The 23,322-nt window shown below is 37.2% G+C and overlaps 1 protein-coding gene across 4 annotated transcripts in view; it reads left to right on the top strand.

Moving 5' to 3' along the window:
* QSER1 (glutamine and serine rich 1) overlaps positions 1-23,322 on the top strand; it is an 85,454-nt gene that overhangs the window by 52,063 nt on the left and 10,069 nt on the right. For all 4 annotated transcript variants that reach the window (XM_073347727.1, XM_073347730.1, XM_073347729.1 and 1 more), the window contains 6 exons: positions 3,845-4,134; positions 5,973-6,089; positions 6,932-7,065; positions 10,611-10,822; positions 13,221-13,358; positions 15,249-15,346. In XM_073347727.1, coding sequence (XP_073203828.1) covers positions 3,845-4,134; positions 5,973-6,089; positions 6,932-7,065; positions 10,611-10,822; positions 13,221-13,358; positions 15,249-15,346 — 989 coding nt within the window. The remainder of the gene's footprint in view (positions 1-3,844; positions 4,135-5,972; positions 6,090-6,931; positions 7,066-10,610; positions 10,823-13,220; positions 13,359-15,248; positions 15,347-23,322) is intronic.

Genomic DNA, 23,322 nt, shown 5'->3' with positions numbered 1-23,322 from the left:
AGGGCCATCTAATCTCACCCACTGCCAAAATGCAGGATTTTTTGTGTCTAGACCATCCAAGACAGGTGGCTAGACAACCTCCTTTTGAAAATCTCCAGTGAAGGAGCTTCCACAACCTCCCTAGGCAGTCTGTTCCATTGTCCTACTGTTCTTATAGCTAGGTAGTTTTTCCTGAGAGTTAATCTAAATCTGGTATCCTGTAGTTTAAACCCATTGCTTCTTTTCCTGCCCTCTGTGGCAAGAGAGAAAAACTTTTCTCCATCTTTTTTATGGCAGCCTTTCAAGTATTTGAAGACAACTCTCATGTTTCCCTGCCTTAATCTTCTCTTTTCCAAAGTAAACATACCCAGTTTCTTCAGCATTGCTTATATGGCTTGCATTCTATTCTTTTGATCATCTTTGTTGCTTGCCTCTGGATCCTTTCCAATTTCTCTACATCCTTCCTATACATTGGTGACCAAAATTAGACACAGTACTCCAGCTGAGGCCTAATCAGCACCGAGTAAAGCGATACTTTCAACTCCCATGACTTACAGGCTATGCCTCTGTTAATGCAACCTAAAATTACATTTGGGTTTTTTTTGCGACAGCATTTCATTGCTGAGGCATCCATGTTGAGGTTGTCACCCACCACAACTCTCAGATCCTTTTCAGCAGTGCTGCTGCCAAGCCAGTTATCCCCCATTCTGTATTTGTGCATTTGGTTTTTTCCCCTAAGTGTAGCACCTTATGTTTGTCTTTGTTGAATTTCATTTTGTTGTTTATCGCCCCGTTCTCCAGTCAGATCCCTCTGAATTTCAGCTCTATCCTCCAAAGTGCCAAAGAAACTTTGAGCTGTACTTCTTTCCTTCTCCCCAGCTGTGAAATATTTGTCTCTTTTGCTGTGTAATACTATGGTAGGGTGTATAAATCCCGCACTGACAGCAAAGGGACTAGGGAGGCAGTGTGTACAAAGGTAGCCCCTCCCCTTCAGCCCTGCCAATCATGCATGGTAGGGAGGAGGGCTTTAAAAGGAGGAAACTGCTGTCAGCCAGGGGGAAGCACTGAGAAGGAAACGGCTGGAGTGGTCCTGAAGCAGCAGAAAGAACCCCCCATGCGAGAGATCCTGCCAGCTCTGCGAGGAGTCCAGCAAACTCCAGGGGCAAGCGTACTACGAGGAGACTGACTCAGCTATCTGGCCGTAAGAACTCCAGTAAAGCTGCTACCCAGGCACTCCTGAAGTAAGGTGGGGTTGCTGACCTTTTCACCTTCTGTTGACCCCAGGAGGGGCTTGTTCTTTTCTGAGTTTGAACTTTTGCTTTGCCCCACCCATCACAAAGTAAGCAGTACTACAAGGGTGCGGCCCACTGCAAGGACTAAGGGTATGTCTACACAACAAAGAAAAACCTGCTACTGGCTTGTGTCAACCTACTCGGTCTTGCAGGGCTCAGGCTGAGGGGCTGTTTCGTTGCTGGGTAGGCTTCTGGGCTCGGGAGCTCTGGGACCCTAATACCCTGCAGGGTCCTAGCCCAGAAGTCAACACAGCAATGAAACAGCCCTGTAGTCCAAGCCTCTTGAGCCCAAATCGACTGGCATGGGCCAGCCATGGATTTTTCTTTGCTGTGTAGACATACTCTAAGGGGCTAGAACCTGGACTGGCCTGACCTTGTGGTGGTAACTCTGTGTGGCAAGGGGCCCCCAGCCAGCAAAGTTGACACTCCAGAGAGACTCTGTTACAAATATCATCCATCTTCCTCTTCCAGCCATTGGAAAAATTACTTTACGATTTTAAAGCTGTCTGCTCCACTGTTCGTATTTATCAAAAGTAATCTTGTTGAAGATGTATATATGTACTTAGTAAAAACATTTCCATGTGCAAATTTACATGTGAATGAACAAACTCTGACGAGGGCCAATATAAATAAGATTTTATTTTAATTCTTTCACTGTGGATAATTTCTGGATGTTTTTACTGAAATGAAATAAGTGTAAACTGATTTGCTGTAGCTAATGTGACCCAAAAGTATATTTTTAAATTAAAAAATAATAATTTGGCATAATAAGCTGATACAAAAGGATTTATTTTACAGTGTATTTAGTACAAAGGAAACAATTTTGATTGAATAACTGACATGTTTGCTTTTGTGAGTATATTTAATTAAAATGATTCGTTTATAACTTCTATTTTTGAGCAGAAGAAGGAAACGTCTTAAAATAAAGTTTCGTCCATTTCTCTCAGTGGAAAATTCTGAATTTTTAAGATATTTAAATAACTGGTATTTTTTCTGAATGTTAAAGCAGTGTGGACAGTCTCCCAGTTAATACTTCTAACCAGAGACAATGTGAACATCTTTTTAAATCAAATAATTGCATTTAAGAACTTTTTACAGAGCATATGTACAAAAGGAATTTCCCTTTTGTTGAGCATTGAGAACATTATTCTGAGAAAAGTAGGTGAACATGCTGGTCATGCAGAATCAGTACTGATTTCCTTATACATGTGCAATTATACATCTGTTTATTTTTTAGACTCAACAATATAAAATGTAAAAATATTCAAACTAATATATAGACCTTTCTACCATGGTAACACTAGGGTACCTCATACATACTTTACTGCTCTTGGGAAACTTCTAGATGTACTTGGAAAATAACTGTATACCAACTTTTATGTTAAATAAAAATGTTGCAGCTTTCACTGGACCAATGCATTTACCATACTTGCAGTCATGTGACATGAAATATTTTATTCTGCATGCACTGTAACTTCTTTTCATATACATTATTCAAATTTGGCAATAGTGATTTTTTAATGACTCTTCCTGTTTCCAGATAATGCATTTTTGTAATAGAGATGCAATAATTTAAATATCCAGTTAACTTGTTTTTGGATTATTTTATAATGATGATTTATATAGAATATTCTTTTTCCCGTATCTCATTGTTTGAAATTTATCACGTGAAATGATACTTTTATTGTTTGTGTTTTTAAAGGATATGTCCCAACCTTTGATGCTAGTTCACTAAGTGTGATATTAGCAATTAAATTGTGGCTTGCATTGTTTAGTTAGATTAGCAAGCCAGCGCTGAAGCAAGTATGTCTTGAAGGCAGATGGTAATACAATACCTAAAAGAGGTCTTCTTTGTGGATGGGGAAAGGGAATAATAATCATTTGGGGAATTGGGAATTTCCACGACTAAGTGTGGCATACAGAAGTGGAGTGCTTTTCATTTTTTCACTTTGTACCATTAATTCTCATTGCAAAGCACTACTTTGTGTTAAATTGTATTATAAAATTGTTAGGAGTGTTAAAATATAACCTGAAACCACTAGTTAATTTATTAGAAGATGCAAAATGAGAGTGCCCCAGAAGCGCCACTGAGAAAATACTTTTTCATATTTGATTTAGGTTTTGTGTTATACATGACAGCCACTTTCCTTTTTCTTTATTTGATGAAAATGATGAAGATGTAGTTTGCATATCAGCAGAGGGGAGGCCAACAAGATCCAAAATAGTAATCTGTTAGAGTCTGCCATTTGCTTTGTTCCACAGAGCAAAACAGTGTTTTCCTGTTGGTCCTCTCTGTAATAATGTGTTCTAAGGCACGTTATCACCATAATGCCTATGTGCTATAGCTATAACAAAATCAGTTTCATGCAAACATACAGACTTAATACTAATTATTTTAAGTTTTTTAGATATAGGTTTAACTTAGGGCTAGTTAATTTTGCTATTTTAATTTGTGAATGGGTGCTTTTTGTATGTATTGTCTGGGAAAGTAAATAAAATAAACTTAATTTCCTTCTTATGTTGCTGATCCTTGATGATTCATATAACTGATGCTTGCTTGTTTTTTGCTTTAGAAACTGAAAAAATGGCAGTTGCTACTACTGCCAACACCGCTGCTCTTGTAAAGCAGGAATCTCCAAACACTACTGCTCCTGTGGTAAATGTTCAGGAGAAAACAAGTTCAGCAGAACTCCTAAAGATAGCTGACCAGGATGGTCTGACTTCAGACCAGTTAGCAAAAATACAGACAGCTGTTGCAATAGAAGGATGTACTGATGAGGAGAATACGGACAGTGGAGGAGAGGGCATGTACAGAGAACGTGATGAATTTGTAGTGAAGATTGAAGATATAGATATGCTAAAGGTAATCCAAATGTTTGTTTTGAGTAATTACCAACACACACCATGAAGCAGACATCAACAGTCAAACTACCAAAGGGCAGAGGCTTAATATTCTACTGCATTGCTCAACAGATTTGTGATGCTGCCAAGATGGCATACAGTTGGTGGTTCTAGTTTTTGGGAGGGAATATGCATCACTTTAATTATGTGTCAAGCATTCATACTAGTTAAATGAAAAAGGTAAATAACTGCAGCAGATAATCTCAATTAGATCTCAACATTGTCTGTAGACATACATACAGGAGGAGTCTTCCAGATTTGGTGTATGTCTTTTAACCTTTTACAAAAGAGCTAAAGTTTTCAAGGATTCTTGACCCCACCAGAATACATCCTTATTGAAGACTTTGATTAGCTTTCAGGAGTATGGTGTTGAAGTATGTGTCTAAGGCTGTGTCTACACTACAGCCTATGTCAGCATAATTTATGTCGCTCAGGGGTGTGAATAAACCATCCCCCTGAGCGACATAAGTTACAATGGCATAAGCACTCATGTGCACAGCGCTATGTTGGTGGGAGAGCTTCTCCCACCAACATAGCTTCTGCCGCTCACAGAGGTGGTTTTATTTATGCTAACAGGAGAGCTCTCTTCCATCAGCACAGAGTGTCTTCACCAGATGTGCTGCAGCAGCGCAGCTGCACGGTACTGCTGCAGCACTGTTGGTGTAGACGTGCCCTTAGTTTTTTGTTTTCGGATTTTTGGTTTTTTTTATTTTTGTGGCGGCTTTGTTCGCTCCTCTAACAAGGAGTGGCTTCTATGTGGATCCACTACAACTCTTCATAATGTTTGCCGAGTTTAAGGAAACCTTATTTGTTTTCTCCATTTCTAATTCTTCTTCTGTTTTGTCTTCCTCATGTCCACTCCTCTGCTACTGTTCTAGCTCACAGATTTTATGATTACTTTTGCATGTCACTTTAAAAATCGTTCCTAGATATGTTTATTCTTTGCCTTCCTATGGACCCTTTTGAATTCAAATTTTAAAATAAAAGTTCTGTTAATAATTTGCTAGGTGTGTCAGGTAAGTTAAGGAATAAATAGTTTTAAAACTTTGCAATGTTGGATCCTAATCTTGTAGGGTTTTTCTCATAACCATTTGAAAATACACTTTTAAGTTTTTTCTACACTTGCCTTAAAATATGAGAATCTTTATCGATTAATATTTTAAAGAAGGATTTCTAGGGGTTGGGCGGTTAATTTTTACAGATATGTTTACAATATTTAAGACAGAAAGAAATGTTTTTAAGAGGATAATCTGTTTGAGCTAATTGTTGAACTAAAAGTTGAACTGCAAATGTAATCTTCGTCCAGTTCACTTGTTACTATTGAACTTTTTGTTTTCACGTAACTGCAAGTATCATGCCATAATGTCAGGTACTTTGGGAACTCTACAGTCACAGAGAGCTAGCACTAGGGACTATGGGGAGTCATTTTTCTGCTATTTGGTGGTTTTGTTTTTAAAAATTATTTTCATACTACCAAAGGCATGATGATAAAAGAAACTTTGAAAAAAATGACAAATTGCTGAAATGAAATTTGTCAGGTTTTTGTGGCTTGATTGCCATAGATGGAGTTGGCTGGGTCAGCTTCAAAGATCTTGAAGAAATAAATTTTGAGGTTTAGTCTATAGATGGTACTGTACTGAATATACCTCGTAGCTAATATCCTGGTGCCATCAGCACGTAATAGTGGTGTATTTGTAATCTGGAGAATTTATATCCAGTCTATCTCTAAAGAAAAAAATTAATAAATTTTGGAAGGAAAATAAGCACAATTTTTAGCTAATACATTTTTGGTTCTTATAGATGGCTTTACAAACTGGAAAAGAGCCTCCAGCAATCTGGAAAGTACAAAAGGCTTTGTTACAAAAGTTTGTTCCTGAAATTCGAGATGGACAGAGAGAGTTTGCTGCTACTAATAGTGTAAGTATGAAGATTCCTTGTAAAACTACAGTGACTTCTGGTTGAGCCCCTGCTTGCACAAAAGAAAATGTCTCACCCTGGAGCATTAAAGGAACATGACATTTCTGTTTACTTTCTGTACTAGCATTTCTGCAAAGATCTCCCTAACTCTAGGGCTAGAAATGAATAGTTAGTGGGTCCCTCTGCTACATTTAGCAGAACGACAATAAGAATTGCTGTCGTATATTCAAGGCCAGTTCTCATTTTCATTCTGGTTTCTTTGTGCCATGCAGGTCATGCAAAGGAACCAGATTCTGGTCTCAACTACCCAGTTTAGCATTCCCCCAGCGAGGAGGAGTTCTCAGCTGGGATAAAGCTGGTGGAGCTGGGTCATGTGCTCTTTTCCCATACTTGCATCCTGGCAGTGTTCATGGCACAAAGAGATAGAGAGGAGGTAGGGTGGAGTGGAGCTCCACTCTGAAGATCAGCTAGAGTATGACCCCTTATGGACCATATATTGACAGCATAAAGTAGGCTATCCCCCCAGTTGCTCTTCCATGCAAGTGTAAGCGCAGACCAGCCCACTCCCTGATGGTGCCCCTCACCCTGTGCCTTGCAGAGCTCAGATGCAAGAGAAAACCAAGCCCAGTGACTATATTGTCTTATTTATATTTTAAGGATATTTAAAGTCCAGCGGCAATTCCCTCCTAAATTACAACAGTTTTAGAGTAGATCGCTTTTGTACCCAAATAGATGGTCTTAGTATTTTCATGTGTAAATGATCAATAGAATAACTTCGCTTAGCAAAATAACTTTAATAGGAAAATCTGTGTAATTATATGTTTTTGTTTTGCTTTTCACAGTATCTTGGGTATTTTGGGGATGCAAAAATGAAATACAAGCGGGTGTATGTGAAGTTCATTGAAAATGCAAACAAAAAGGAGTATGTCAGAGTCTGTTCAAAAAAACCACGAAGTAAACCTGTACAGTCTGCAAGGTATTTATTTTCAGATCACTTTTTATTTTACTGTATTGGTTTGGCATGAGCATTAAGTGGAAACTTTGAATTACTTGCTTTGAGCAATTAGTTAAAGTTTCTACAGCAACTATGAACTCTTCCCCTTGGCTTCTATGGATTACAATAGTTTTCCATTACAGCTATGAAGGATTTGGAATGCCACATGACTCAAATGTCTATCTTGCCTTACTCAACATAAATGGAGGCCCCCAGGTGAGATAATTTCTAAACACTTAGTAATATATATGTATGATGCTGGTACACAATTACATATCTCTTCCCTTGTGGACTTTGCAAGTTAAGTCTGTGTTTCCAGGTTGCTTGGATGACAATGCTGTCTGGATGCCTGAGAAGTAGAATACTTTATTCTCAACTCTGGGAAGACAAAAGTTTTGCTCTTGGGTAATAGAGATGGTTGTCAGAAAGATGCTTTTCCTTCTATGATATCACTGCTCATAGAGGGGGCTTGTTTGGCAGCAAAAAGCAAACTAAAGAATTTTGTCAACACTTTAAATCATGTTCTTACCATGGAAAGCCATGTATCAGACTTAGTCTGAAAGTATTTCATTTGTACATTTTCACAGACTGCTCCCTTATATATCACATGCCAACATTGCAACAGCAATACATCTAATGCCAAGAAGTTCAATTATTGTATTTCTCTCTTAGCAGAGCTACACAGTGTTTTTGTTGCTCATTGGCTCATACTTGTTGTGAATATGACAATATGTTTACTTACTGATTTGAGTAATCATGGTCATATTATTCCTCCCCTTTACATTATTCTTTACAATGGCTGCCTAGTGAGTTACACATAACAAGCGACATAAAAGGAAAGAAGAGGTTCCATAAATACATTAGGAGCAAGAGAAAGATGAAGGAAGGTATAGGTCCGCTCCTTAGCAGGGAAGGAGTGCTGATAATGGATGACAACAAGAATGTTGAGTTAGTTAATGCCTGTTTTGCTTCACTATTCTCTAAAAAGTATAATTGTGGTTAGATACTTAACACACTTCATATTAACAACAAAGGGGAAGGAACACAAGCCAAAATAAGGAAAGAATAGGTTAAAGAATATTTATATAAGTTAGTTGTACTCAAGTTGGCAGGGCCTGACAAAATTCCCCTGAGGGTACCTAAGGAAACAGCAGTGGCAATCCCAGAATCATTAGTGATTATCTTCAAGAACTCAGAGAGGACAGCTGAGGTCGCGGAGGACTGGAAAAAGGCAAATGTAATGCTTTTTTAAAAAGAGGAACAAAGAAGATGTGGGGAATTGTAGACCAGTCAGCCTAACTTTGATACTTGGGAAGATACTGGAACAAATTAATAATCAGTTTGTGAGCATCTAGGGGATAATAGGGTTATAAGTAATAACCAACATGGATTTGCCAAGAACAAATCATGCCAAACCAAACCAAGTTCCTTCTTTGATAGGGTTACTAGCCACTGGATAGGGAGGAAGTGACGGACATGACATATCTTGATTTTAGTAAGGCTTTTGACATGAGTCCCACGTGACATTCTGATAAGAAAACTAGAGAAATGTGATTTAGATGAAATTACTATAAGGTGGGTGCAAAACTGGTTGAAAGACTGTACTCAAATAGTTATTGAAGGTTTGCTGTCTAACCGGGGGATTTATCTAGTGGAGTCCTACAGAAGTCTGTCCTGCGTCTGATACTATTCAATATTTTCATTAATGACTTAGATAATGGAGTGGAGTATGCTTATACAATTTATGGATGATACCAATCTTAGAGGGATTGCAAGTGCTTTGGAAGACAGAATTTGATTTCAAAGAGGCTTTGACAAATTGGAGAATTAATCTGAAATCAACAAGATGAAATTCAATAAAGACAAGTGCAAAGTACTACACTGAGGAAGGAAAAATCAAATGCACAACTATATAATGGGGAATAACTCACTCGGCGGTAGGGTGACCAGATGCCCCCATTTTATAGGGCTTTGTCTTATAGAGGCTCCAGTACTCCCCACCCCCTGTCATGGTTTTTCATACTTGCTATCTGGTCACCCTACTCAGCGGTAGTACCGCTGAAAAGGATCTGGGGGTTATAGTGGATCACAAATTGAATAGGAGTCAACAGTGCAATGCAGTTGTGAAAAAGGGAAATATCATTCTGGAATGTATTAACAGGAGTGTCATATGTAAGACACAGGAGGTAATTGTCCCTCTACTCAACACTGGTGAGGCCTCAGCTGGAACACTGTGTCCAAGTCTGCGCACCACACTTTAAAATGTGGACAAATTGGAGCGAGTCCAGAGGACAGCAACAAAAATGGTAAAAGGTTTAGAAAACCAGACCTATGAGGAAAAAATTAAACTGGGCTTGTTTAGTCTTGAGAAAAGAAGACCTGATAGCTGCCTTCAAATATATTAAGGGCTGGTACAAAGAGGAGGGTGATCAATTGTCGAGGTGCACTGAAGGTAGGAAAAGAAGTAATGGGCTTTATCTTCAGCAAGAGAAATTTAGGTTAGATATTAGGAAAACCTTTCTAACTATAAGGTTAGTTAAGCTCTGGAACAGGCTTCCAAGGGATGTTGTGGAATAATCATCACTATGGGTTTTTAAATATAGTTTGGACAGACATCGGTTGGGGATGGTCTTAGCTATACTTGGTCCTGCCTTACCACAGAGGGCTGGATTAGTTGACGTCCTGAGGTCCCTTTCATCCTTACATTTCTGTGAATCTATATCTGAGATCTCCTTCTTGAACTTCCTTCTGATGGAGTTTTTAACTGTGATTCATGTGCCCCTGAGGGATTACACTATTGCTTTTTAGGTCATCAGGTGACTGTGTCTTTGTGAAGGGTTCTAGATCTGAAACTTTCCCTCTACAACGTTGGAGTGTGATGACAATATTTATATATTTTCTTCTTTGTATTCAGTTTAATTCCTCTAATTTTTGTTATATAGTGTTTAGAAATGTGGTTTTATTTTATTTTATTTTTTATATTTAAATAGTTTTAAATATTGCAATGTGGTGTTCTACAGAGCCACTGGGGTAGCGATGATAGGATAAAAAATAAAATGCTCATTCATTACATTAAATCCCACACAGTATTTATGCAGAAATATAAAATGTCACACATTCATATATGGTTGTGAAAATTAAAGTACAGTTCATCTGTATTATATTTCAACCACAAAATCTTGATTCGTAGCCCACCAAAAGGGGTTACAAAATTTCCATCAGATATTCAAGGTTCGTAAGGCCACCAATACCTTAGTAAAATAGTGATTGGAATACACCTGTAGTTCCCAAATACTTCCATGACTCACCGTAACCATGACTCGCCAGCTGTTGAGGATTAATTAATATGTAACAGCACTTCAAAAATGTAAAACTAAGTGCTAAGTATTAATGAAAATGATCATACTAGAGTGCAATGGAATAAACTTACATGACTCACAAAAAGTACCATGATTCTTTTTATTAAAATTAGATCTTGTGTGAATTTATGTAGATGACTTATAAAACTGTTCATTATAATATTGCAGGCCCATTCATTGCAAACCAAGTAATAGCACCAGCAAAGCTCCTGATCCTCCAACACCAAAAACTACAACAACAAAAGTCTCTTCTGTGAAACCCAAAGCTAAACAGCCAAAGATAAAGGCTGAACCACCACCAAAGAAACGGAAAAAATGGAAAGAAGAGTTTTCATCTTCCCAGTCTGATTCTTCTCCTGAAGCCCAGAGTGATGAGGATGGTGAGTGATTTTCTGTTGTCAGTCTTTTATATTTGTTTTTAACTGAATTTAAACTGAAATCATACGTATATTATAACATGTAGTCTATAAATGTTGTGTGATCTGCAAAATTCCCATGAAAATTTAACACCCTCCACATAAAGTTTATTCTTCCAGCCCTTTACCAGGTCGATTAACATTATTAAAAATCTAATATTTTACACTCCCTTTGGGAGTGAGCAGATTTTGCAAGGTTGCTTCAGAATGCAGTTCTGCTTTAAAGAGTGGTAATGTAAGAATGACGCACCTTAATCCTACCAGATCTATTCTTTGTGTGTATTCAGAGTCATATTTGCTTAGTTGAGTGAGAGAAATACATTTTTAATACTTAGCTCCTTTTAGTCCCACAGAGCCAGGACATCTGTTTCAGAAGAAGTTGATTCTATTCTGGATCATGCCTCCTTAACAGAATTGATTACCATTTCCAATTAGGGTGCCTTAACCACATCTGTGACACCCACTGTCTGCACTGATGTTGCATGGATGTAAAAGTGGGCAGAATTTGGATGCACAGAATCTGTATTACTGGTGGTGAATCATAAGCCAGAACAAAAATGAGCTTGATTTTCAGGTGCATGTTAAGTTTGAACAACTGGCAGTTAGAAAAAAAATCTTTCGATAGAAAAATCAACTAGATTTGATCTGGAGTCATTTACACAATAATCATAGAACCTTCAGATTCCATTTTTGCAGCCATTTTTCTGGGTAGAACAACCCTTTCAGAGGTTCTTTTTACCATATTTAGATTACTTTGAGAGAGTTTCCATAGCTTTGTTTTTCTCAGTTTGTTGTTTAAACTTCACATGCATTTGAAGATAAACTTGGCAGCACCCTGACCTCTTCACTATTGGATTTTCAAGGCACATTGGCCACTGGAATTTAGACCAGTGGCTCTCAACCTTTCCAGACTACTGTACCTCTTTCAGCAGTCTGATTTGTCTTGCATACCCCCAAGTTACTTAAACGTAAACTCACTTAAACACTACTTGCTTACAAAATCAGACATAAAAATATAAAAGTTTCACAGCATGCTATTATTGAAAAACTGCTTATGTTCTCATTTTTACCATATAGTTATAAAATAAATCAATTGGAATATAAATATTGTACTAACATGTCAGTGTATAGTATACAGAGCAGTATAAACAACTCATTGTATGAAATTCTAGCTTGTACTGACTTTGCTAGTGCTTTTTATGTAGCCTGTTGTAAAACTAGGCAAATATCTAGATGAGTTGATGTACCTCATGGAAGACCTCTGCATACCCCAGGAGTATGCGTACCCCTGCTTGAGAACCACTTAGACTACAGATGAGTTACTGCAGATAGTCTTGAGCCCCTCTGCTGGTCGCAACTAAAAATAATTTTAATTTTTGATCTAACTTATCATGATACAGATATAGGTGTGAGGTTTTTTTTGTAGGAGAGGTGGGTGAAATTCTGTGGCCTGCGTTGTGCAGGAGGTCAGACTAGATGATCATAATGGTCCCTTCTGACCTAAATATCTATGAATCTATGATACCAATCTCTCTAACACATACATACCACTGTCAGCTTATTAGAGTAAGGACTACTCTGGTGGTGACAGTCACCCATGGCAACTTGGAAACTTGACAGAATGGAGCAGTCTCACTACCTAGTTGGTTGCAAATTCTAACATTTCGCGCTGGAATCAGTAAAGTGCCTCAAGAAGCTGAGCAAACACTAAGTTTAGAAGTGTTTAATGACTTCTGTATAACACATGTGTGATTGAAATTGCTGACTACAAAACTTTTGAAACATCTTGGAAAGTGACAGTAGCTATACATATATCTGTTTGCTAATGTAAGTGGTTGTATGTATTTTGATGAGCTCATGAAATCATGACATTGACTTTTAGTGGTACTTATGATGCTGAGTGACTTCAATGTTTTTGAACATTTTACCCCTTGACTCAGCTGAATCAGTTGGTCTCAGAGAATGTCTAAGTTGCCACTGGAAATTGGTGTTTAGTCTAGTTTGCTTGATGGGAGTATTTCATCCTCCCTTTTCTCCAGATATTTGTCTGCCTCAGAGTCTTAGAAGGCTCCTATAACCAGAGTATCTAAATGCTGATAATGCAGATAATTCTGCATCTTTCTGAGAAATATTGCCCTGCTTCTCTGATACACTATAAACCTCCCTTGTTTTAATAAATGCAAAGTTGACATTATTTCTGTTGAGAAATAACATGTGTTGTAGTCTCTTGGGATACCACTAGAGGTTGCTTGTGTTTAACAATGAAAGCCTTTCATTTCAAAATAGGAACGTATGCTAATATACAAATATTTTCAGAATATCAGAGGAAGAAAACATTAATTGTATTCCAATTACTTTTCAGAACTTGTACCTCCATCTCCCTTTTTCACCCGCTTTTTGAACACAAGAGCTATGAAGGAGACCTTTAAGAGTTATATGGAGCTGCTTGTTAGCATTGCCTTAGATCCAGATACAATGCAAGCCTTGGAGAAGAGCAATGGTACAGTGTGTTTTACATGAATTTCTTTGTGCTTGGCTTTGTTTTGTCCCATGTTTTTTTTATTTTAAGGTGTACTACGTACATTTTTTTAATTAATCAAGCAAATGTGAAAAATCTTCTTGTTTCACAGCAGTACTTCAACCTACACTTTTTGATGAAAGTAATGTAGTATGTGTAATTTGTATTGGTTTCGGGTTGCCCCAAATTCCTGTTTTCCAAGATTCAGCATACTTTGGTACCACATCAGGCAGCGTTTTGAGTTTGTACTTGCTCTGTATCTAAAAGTTCTAAACAGGAAGATGTTCAGAGCAAATAGTATTTTTTCCACAGTAGAGTGGCCAGAGTAGTAGTTTTGCTGCGATAGTGTCTTTGACCACTTTGCTCCAAATTCCAGTTTCATCACATCATGACTTTCATGAGAAGTGAACACCAATATAAATGACTGAGTGAAATACTAATGTATCTGAATGAGTTTACCATACTGCCCTAATATGGCTGTGTTGTTAAAATCTAATGGAGACATTTTTTAACTTTACATTTTGTTTAAAATATTACTGTATTACTTGAATTGCTTTAAACTACTCCAGAGGGACTTGTCATCTGGTTATATTGGGCCCCTCTCCTGTTAGCATCACTAATGAACCTAACTTTTTTTTTAATTAAGATCACCATCACCAATAATAGACTTACAAATGCTAATTTTATTTAAAAACCATTTCAAATGTGTGCCTAGTTTTTCATGCAGAGACATACTCATTACTTTATGAAGTTCTGATTTCTGAGCTGTGCAGTAATTGGAATTTGGGTTTAAGATTAGTGTTTGAACACACATATGTCCAGGTTGTCTTCAAGAGAACTGCTGTTTGATGGGCATGTCATTTGAATTTCAACATGTTAGAACTATGCACTATAGTGGACTGTAGCATACAAACGTCAGGTCAGTTCTGTCTCTTGGAAATTTAACACAGAAAGCATTCGACTTGAGACACTGATATAAAGCATGGGTTTCACATAGTATACAGCTGCTGCGACATGGGGCTCTGTGCTGCTAATTTCAGTTTATCCATGTTTCAAAAGCTATTTCCTGTTTGAGACTCTACCCTCTCTCTGTACGCCAAGGGCGCAGTCCTGCAGCTATTCTGTCAGTAGTCCCAATGAAGGCAATAGGACTGCTGATGCAGTAAAAACTGCAGGATTGAGCCACAAATTCATAGCTAATAAACAATCTTCTCAAGCACCAGTGACCACCTATCTTGCTACCTAGGTTCTAACATCTCTTGTGCAATTTTATAACTATATATAATGGTAAGTGTCGGGAAATCTTACTAGTAGGCAGTGCAACTACCCCTACCTAAAATAAATCCAAGCTAAGCTGTGTGTGTGTGTATATATATATATGTATATATAATGTATGACAGCCAGTTTGAAACACGCACACACTCTTCAGCTGAGAAGAACCTGTCTCTGAACTGAAAATTGTATTGCATGACAGGGAGAGATTTAGAGAACAATTTAAAGTTGTCTGTAAGGTTCATTCTCTGCACTGCCCGGTCTGTCTCCTTTCTGAACTTTCAATCACAAATGAAAGAACAGAATAACAGTTAGATTTACATTTAGCTGTTGGCCTGGATATTATAATGTATGTGGCCTTTGCATATTTGTCAAGTTTTAGAGTCAAGTATTGAGTTCTGTATCTTAGCATGTAGATCTTAATAAGTAATTTTCCTTTCCTATTTAAAGCTAGGGTATATGAGCAAAATGTATTATTTTGGACTTTGATTGTTTTATGCTAATAAATAGGGTAAAGTGGCCCATCTGGCATAAAGGTTTTATGTAAATAATTGTCTTACATCTGTACTTAACTATTATGTATTTTTTCATGTCTTTCAGATGAGCTACTTTTGCCTCATATGAGAAAAATTGATGGCATGCTGAATGACAACAGAAAAAGACTGCTTTCCAAATTACATTTGGAGCATACGTTCAAGGTATTTCCTTTTAAAATTTCAGATTATTTAAAACAAAGTCCTAAGCAAGTCACTAATTACATACAAGTGTACAGTGAGATGGCAAAATTTGCACCGGGAATGGAATATGAGGTTTGAGAGATACTTTGAATTAAGTGTTAATATATTCCACTTAGCAAACATTTTGTGGTAGAGATGTTTCTACTGTAGATCTTAAAAGTTCAGTTTTACTTCCCAAGCTTTAATATTCATTTTAAAGCATTTTCTCTTCTAAGCTTCTCAAGTTCCTCATCAGAAAATCAAACTACTGTCCCTGTGGAGCATTTTTTTTTTTTAAGGATACCTGTATTTCTGCCCCATGATGCTGTCCCATGGTGCATTCCAGCTCTTCAGCTGTGGTGAGGTGCAGAGAGCAGCGCCAGGGCTCCCTAGAGCCAAAGGTGAGGGATCAGGGAAGATGAAACAGACAAGCATCCTTTCTTACCCACAGTCCCAAGTTAAGCATGGGTCAGACAATCGCAGTGTGTCTCACCCTTTGAAACTGTGGACAGTAAATTGTTGTGGGCTGGTCAGGGACAAGAAACACCAGTAGTACCACCCCACAACTTCTGTCTCAATGGGCAAGACAGGCTATAGTGCCACCTACTCTTCTCCCTGCCCCAAACAGCTAGGCATAACCCATCCAAAATAGGCAGGAGGGATGGGGTAAGTGTTAAAGGAGTGGCAAAGAGAAAAGAGGCTAATTTTACTGCTGCTGGAAACGGGCTACCCAGGATCTGACCTCTTTGCTATTTATAAGCAGGACTGTCCCAATGCTGCTTCTCTTTTCTGCTAAAAGAGCTCCTTGAAACACTGTGGGTAAAGCATAGGAAGTAGGTTTGTCTCTTCCCCTGTCTCTCTCCCTTCCCAACCCAATCACAACAGGTGTTTAAGATGGAACTGGTAAGACAGAGTCCCACTTCCTGTCTTACACTTGGTGCTTCAGCAGAACAGATGAAATCCAGTGACCTGCGTTATGGATGGGCTAAGACTAGATGAAGCATATTTTTGGCCTCAAAATCTATGAAGAAAGAAGCACTGTAGCAGCCCTCTCAGTAGACAGCAGAGAAAGTCAAGGAGATAAAATCCTGAGCAGACAGTTTCCAGCATCAGTGAAACAGTGGCTGTCCTGCCGTACCTTCTTGAATCTGCTCCTGCCCACAGGACTGGAGCACTTTTTTCGAGATTATTTATTCCATCCCTACAACCTGCCTGTCTTTGGGGATGAGTGCATACATGTCTGTCTGAAGAGAGCAAGGGTAAACATGAGTGTCATGTCTGTCCCCTTATGCTAATAAGGGGTAGAGCTTTTGATTAATCTCAGTTTTAATCACACTGTTAAACAGTAGAATACCAATTGAAATTTACGAAATATTTTTGGATGTTTTTCTACATTTTCAAATATATTGATTTCAGTTACAACACAGACTACAAAGTGTACAGTGCTCACTGTATATTATTTTTATTACAAATATTTCCACTGTAATAATGATAAACAAAAGAAATAGTATTTTTCAATTCACCTCATACAAGTACCATAATGCAATCTCTTTATCCTGAAAGCGCAACTTACAAATGTAAATGTTTGTTGTTGTTACATAACTGCACTCAAAAATAAAACAATGTAAAACTTCAGAGCCTGTAAGTCCACTCAGTACTAATTCTTGTTCAGCCAGTTACTAAGACAAACAAATACATTTACAAGAGATAATGCTGCCCGCTTTTTATTTACAATGTCACCAGAAAGTGAGAACAGATATTCACATGGCACTTTTGTAGCCTGCATTGCAAGGTATTTACGTGCCAGATATGATAAACATTTGTATGTCCCTCCATGCTTTGGCCACCATTCCAGAGGACATGCTTCCATGCTGATGACGCTCATTAAAAAAAATAATGCGTTAATTAAACTTGTTACAGTTCTCCCTCAAGGAGTTCAGTATGTCTCCTGCTCTCTGTTTTATCTGCATTCTGCCATATATTTCATGTTATAGCAGTCTCGGATGATGACCCAGCACATGTTAGTTTTAAGAACACTTTCACAGCAGATTTGACAAAACACAAAGAAGGTACCAGTGTGAGATTTCTAAGGATAGCTATAGCTCTAGACCCAAGATTTTAAATATCTGAAGTGCCTTCCAAAATCTGATCGGGACGGTGTGGAGCTTACTTTCAGAAGTGTTAAAAGAGCAACAGTCCCATGCGGAAACTACAGAACCTGAACCACCAAAAAAGAAAATCAGCGTTCTGCTGGTGGCATCTGACTCAGATGATGAAAATGAACATGTGTTGGTCTGTACTGCTTTGGATCGTTATCGAGCAGAACCCACACCAGCATGGATGCATGTCCTCTGGAATGGTGGTTGAAGCATGAAGGGACATATGAATCTTTAGCACATCTGGCATGTAAATATCTTGCAATGCCAGCTACAAGAGTGCCATGCGAATGCCTGTTCTCATTTTCAGGTGACGTAAACAAGAAGCAGGCAGCATTATCTCCTGCAAATGTAAACAAACTTGTTTGTCTGAGCGATTGTACAAGAAGTAGGACTGAGCGGACTTGTAGACTCTAAACTTTTACATTGTTTTATTTTTGAATGCAGTTATTTTTTGTACATAATTCTACATTTGTAAGATCAACTTTCATGATAAAGAGATTGCACTACAGTACTTGTATTAAGTAAATTGAAAAATATTATTTATTTTATTTTTACAGTGCAAATATTTCTAATAAAAATAAATATAAAGTGATCACTGTACACTTTGTATTCTGTGTTGTAATTGAAATCAATATATTTGAAAATGTGGAAAACATCCAAAAATATTTATAAAAATAGTATTCTATTATTGTTTAACAGCATGATTAATTGAGATTAATTTTTTATTCGCTTGATAGCCATAATAAGGGATGTTTATTTCCTAACTGATTTTGTGGGTGTCATCATGGCTTTCTGTTCTAGGGATGAAGGCATTATTGACGAGGGTGGATTGATTTAAATAATCACTTTTAATCTTGTTTTGAATCAGTCCATTTCCTAAAGAAAGGTTGATTTGCATTGGTAGGAAACCATTAAAATATGTTGATATCTTTTGATAATTCTTTTTTGCTAACCAAGAGGATCCGCTATATCTATACATCTTTATTTAAGCTGTTATATAGATAGTTTTAGTTTTCACTTTTTTATTATGTTAGAATGGTGCATGTCTTATTTACTAGATGATTGGGTTTTGGGGTTTTTTTTTTTTTTTTACTCTTGATTTTGTCAAGGTTTATTTGGAGAAATTGGAATTTTTACAAATGCACAAACAACATTTAAAATTTGTTTTTTATTAGTTAAATAAAATACTTTAACATAAAAGTGCTGGCTGCATAAGGAAAAATGGTTTTGTCAAACTATCCCTACAACAATTAGAAAATTAAAATGGATTTATCAAAAATAAAATACTAATCTGTAATTAGTGAATTGAACTAATTGTTTCTGGTCACCATGTCCGTCAAGACTTTAGAACTAAGATATCTCATTCTCCCGTACCCAGTCTTATTCATCAATTGGAAGAGGAAAACAAGCTTTTCAACCTTTTCATCTCCCAATCTGTTTCTTAACCTTGAAATAACAATCACTGAACTGAACTAGTTAAATAAACTGAAAATAAGTAAATATACACTCTGCATGTGCAGAAGAGGCTATTGCTGACAAACATCGATTTATCACTTCATCAAACTCTGGTTCCAGGTACTTTTGCGGTGACTTGCACCTGTTCAGTGGTTTGACTTTCTTTAAAACTTTCGCATCAAACATATGCTGCTTAATACAGTTTTTAGTTTAATTTAAATTATTTTAATAGAGTCTACTAAGTTTAAACCTTAATATGGGCTATCATAATTTCAGATTTAATTTAAATAGGTTTATATTTAAAAAGAGAAATGTATTTAATTTACATTTTTTTTAAAAACAGATATTTTTAATTGATTTTTATCCGCCTTGTTGTAGGTACCAGTCCTGTTTTCCTCTCTTTAATCTAGGACTTTGGGGCAGGAGAGTTAATTACTCCCCCTGTCTCATCACTGCTGAAAAGCTGTTCCCTGTAGAAGTGGTAGTACCTGCTCCTATCTTCCCAGTATCCCTTTGTGGCTCCCTTATAGCAACAGCAAAGCTCCTGGAGGGTGTCTAAATCTCTCTGATACTTTTCATAATAGATACAAACGGTCTGTTTAACTGACCCTGAGCCACCATTTTTATTGTTGTTGTTTTTACAGTCAGAGTTAGGGACATAATGACAATTTGATTCCCACTGTGCTCATACTTCTGTAGCTGATCATTACACCCAATTAGAAGAAAAGCATCTTTAGCATACAGAAGATTGTCACAGTTATATATAATTATATCCACTTACTCACTATACCATGTTACAAATTCCAACTGTATAAAGAAGCGTTTGCTTGCTTCTCACACAATAAAAGAAAATAAATTATGTCTCTTAAATCAGATAATGTAGGCCTAATCCTACAGTCTGATCTGTATGGAAGTAAATGGAGCTCCAGGCAAGCCCAGGGATCTGCCCACGTGGATCTGATTGCAGGATCAGGGCATATGTTTGTAAAATGGCTGGTTATGTTAGTATGTCTATATTTCTAGTGCAGAAGCACAAACCCATATCATGTTTGTGTTAGCAATTTTGTAGTAATGACAGGCTAATTTCCTACCATGAACATCTCTACTGGTTTGATACCAAATAGGTTACATACTTTTAAAATCCAGTTTAATCCATTATTTAGAACAAGAAAGCCTGTTTCTATAATAATGTTGATAAAAATAAGGAGTTCAGATGTAAGAGATTCAGACTAGGCAACCAACAAGAAAAAGATGGTAAAGTTGGTTACTCATGAGCACCATTCATTTCTGCATACTTTTTAATACTCTGTACTGGTAACTGTGTATAGTAATTATATATTCTATTAATTAAAACTGAAAGGGATAGTATGGGATATTTCAGTGTAGAATTGCAAACAAATCATCCAGTAAAATCACCAATCAATGGTCAAATCAGCAGCTTTGTCTATACACTTTTCTGCACAGTTCTAACAGCTATAAAATCCCACACTATCTGGTTATAATCTTATTTCTGTAAACAAAATTAAACTATTGTTTCTATGTTAGTTTCATATCTGTAAATTAACTCTCAATCTTTTAGATGCAACTCACTAGTGTACATATTTGGAAATAGATTAGACTTATTACAAATGTTGTTCAGAATAGCATTGTTAGTTAACATCAGTTGTGCTTCATTTCTTGGAAGTTTCATTTTCTGTAAAGTACTCACTATTCAGAGTCGTCTGGCTCTCTCCACTGAGCAAGTCTGATTTATAGCTTGTCCCCTTGACCCATCAGAACATGGAAATGACTAGTATTTTCCTCCTCCTCCTTCCAATTCAAAACTAGTCCTGTTTTGGGTCAGTGTTCCTGTTTGAAGTCTGTTCTACTCCATAGGAATAGACAATAACATTGAGCCAGTAACGGATGAGGCAGGACTTCCTGGCATAAGACAGAAATTCTCAGAATGCACTGAAACTCTACAGAGAATTCTATAACAGGTAGAAAATTAAACTCACGGAGGAAAAAACAATCAGCTGGGGTCATTTTTCTTAACTTGAAGGCTGCTGCTATGACTAGTCTACATTTTGTTCCCTTGAGCTGACTAGTACCAAAATGCAACTGTCTCTTTTGCACATGGATTTTTAGTTTCCTCCTGAGATTGTTACTAAGGGAAAAGTAACTGATCTGTGTAAAACACTAATTAAGCACATTTTGTTTTCAGGGATACAGAACCAGGTGCCTGGAAACTGTAGGAGTCTGGATAGGAGAGTCCTTAAATTCTGTAACTGTTTATTAAATAGTTCATCTTATCATCTGTAGACTATATAAGGCACCATTAGTTTTAATTTGAACATTTTAACCCCTTAATTTCTTGCAGCAGTAAGTCCAACGGTATGCTGAATTCTTCCCTGTAATTTGTTATAGTCACATTTCCCTGAACAATGTAGTAATTTATGCCAGTAAAGAAATATAATCAATTAAAAGAATATATTCTCTCTGGATGACAGTAAGATATTACATAATACAATGGAACTTTTAAAAATGATTTGTTAAAATAATTCTACATTTTTGCAACAAGGTGTTATTCATTTAACACATAATGCAAAACTGAAGTTAAATAAAAATAAAATACACCACCATTTAGTTAGTGTGTGTCTCAGATAAGATCTCATGCTTTGCTGGAGATCTATAGCTGTATCTGTAGCAGAATGATGACATCCAGTGCCATTTGTTGCAAATATATTGACATCACATCTTTCATGTGAAATTCTATACATCCAAACACTTCTCTGAAAATGAACTGTAGGTATTTTTTCCCCATGAAATTAACTAAGGCTCAGCCTACTCTACAAAGCTTTGCCAGCATAGCTATGTCAGCTAAGGGTGTGAAAAAATCACATACCCTTGCTGACAAAGGTATACTGACAAAACTCCTGGTGTAGATGTGCCAGCAGAAAAGTGCTTCTTTTGGCATAGCAGTGTCATTCGGGGAGGTAATGTAGCTGTACGCCAGCTGAATTCCTTTTGTTGGTTTATGCTGTGTCCCCACTAAGGGGGTCTGCCAGCATATAGCTATACCAGCAAGTGATCTAGAGGAACGAGTACTGGGCTGGGAGCCGGGACCTCTAAATTCTAATCCTGGCTCTTCACTTACTGCATGTCCTTGGTCAAGTTACTTAACCTCTTTTAACTTAGTTTCTCTAATCCCCTCTCCTTATTGGCCTTAAGGCTCTCTTAAACCAAAATAAGAGTGTTTGCACTAGGGGTTGCACCAATTTAATTATAAGCCAGTTTACTATTAAAATCAGTATAATTTTCTGGTATAGATAAGGCTTAAATGTTAATTTTAACACTGCAGTGATTCCAACTTCTAGATGAAGATTCCGTGTTAAGGTAGATGTTTCAGGAATCCAAAGCATGCTGTACTCCTTCCTGTCACATGCTCCCACTGAAGCAGCAGCAACATTTCGGGGAGGGAGCTTGCATTTTTTGGAGCCAGCTGCAGTGTTGCCAGCTGTCATGATTTCATCGCAAGTCTTGCAATATTTGATACTTTTCATAAAACTCCAGCTCCTGGATTCATGTGATTGCATGAGACCGTTTCTAGTCCTTGTGTTTCTAGAGAAAAGTTTGAAAACATGAATCCTAAAATACATCAGAAGGCAACTAAAAATAAATTAAAAAGATATTATTTTTAAAAATTGTGTGGAATTTTATGCCAATTGCATGTATTTTTTTGGGCCTCACTCATGGTTTTTGAACATGTGGTATTGGCAATACTACAACAACAGGGGCCTGAGGGATACTTTCAAAAACATTCTTAATTAACGAGAACACATGCAGCTAAGGAGAGTTACTATGAGGTTTTGTTCTAGAGCTACCACTGTCTGAACTTAAAGGACAGTTGAGTATCTCTATTCATGCAATCCTTTGCATTCCGCTATCAAGGGAATTAATTAATTGTAGGAGTTTTGTTCTGTTTGTTCTGGGAATTGGATGACAGAGACCTTCTAAAGCATGTTATAAAAAGGGGAACTGAAAGGCCGATGAGAAAACTGCTACATATAATTGCCATTCACCTCTGAGTCAGTAGTTTAACTAACTCCGATTAAGAGTGCCCAAAAGTCACTACTGTTCTACAGCTTTTTGGTGCCCCTGTATAAAATGGAATGGACAGATCCTCATTTAAAAAAAGAAATCAAAACAAAACAGTATGCCACAGCAATACATTATTTCTATACCTTGAAGAGAGTTCAGGGTTTTTTTATGGTGGATGTAGCTCACTACTTCACCTGGAAATCAAATTTTATGATTAATAAAATCTGTCTGAAGAAAATATGGGAACATACGAATTTAGTTGGG

The sequence above is a fragment of the Lepidochelys kempii genome, chromosome 6 (genome assembly GCF_965140265.1).
Source record: "Lepidochelys kempii isolate rLepKem1 chromosome 6, rLepKem1.hap2, whole genome shotgun sequence".
In the NCBI taxonomy this organism is placed as follows: Eukaryota; Metazoa; Chordata; order Testudines; family Cheloniidae; genus Lepidochelys; species Lepidochelys kempii.
This window is presented reverse-complemented; position numbering and strand designations above follow the sequence as displayed.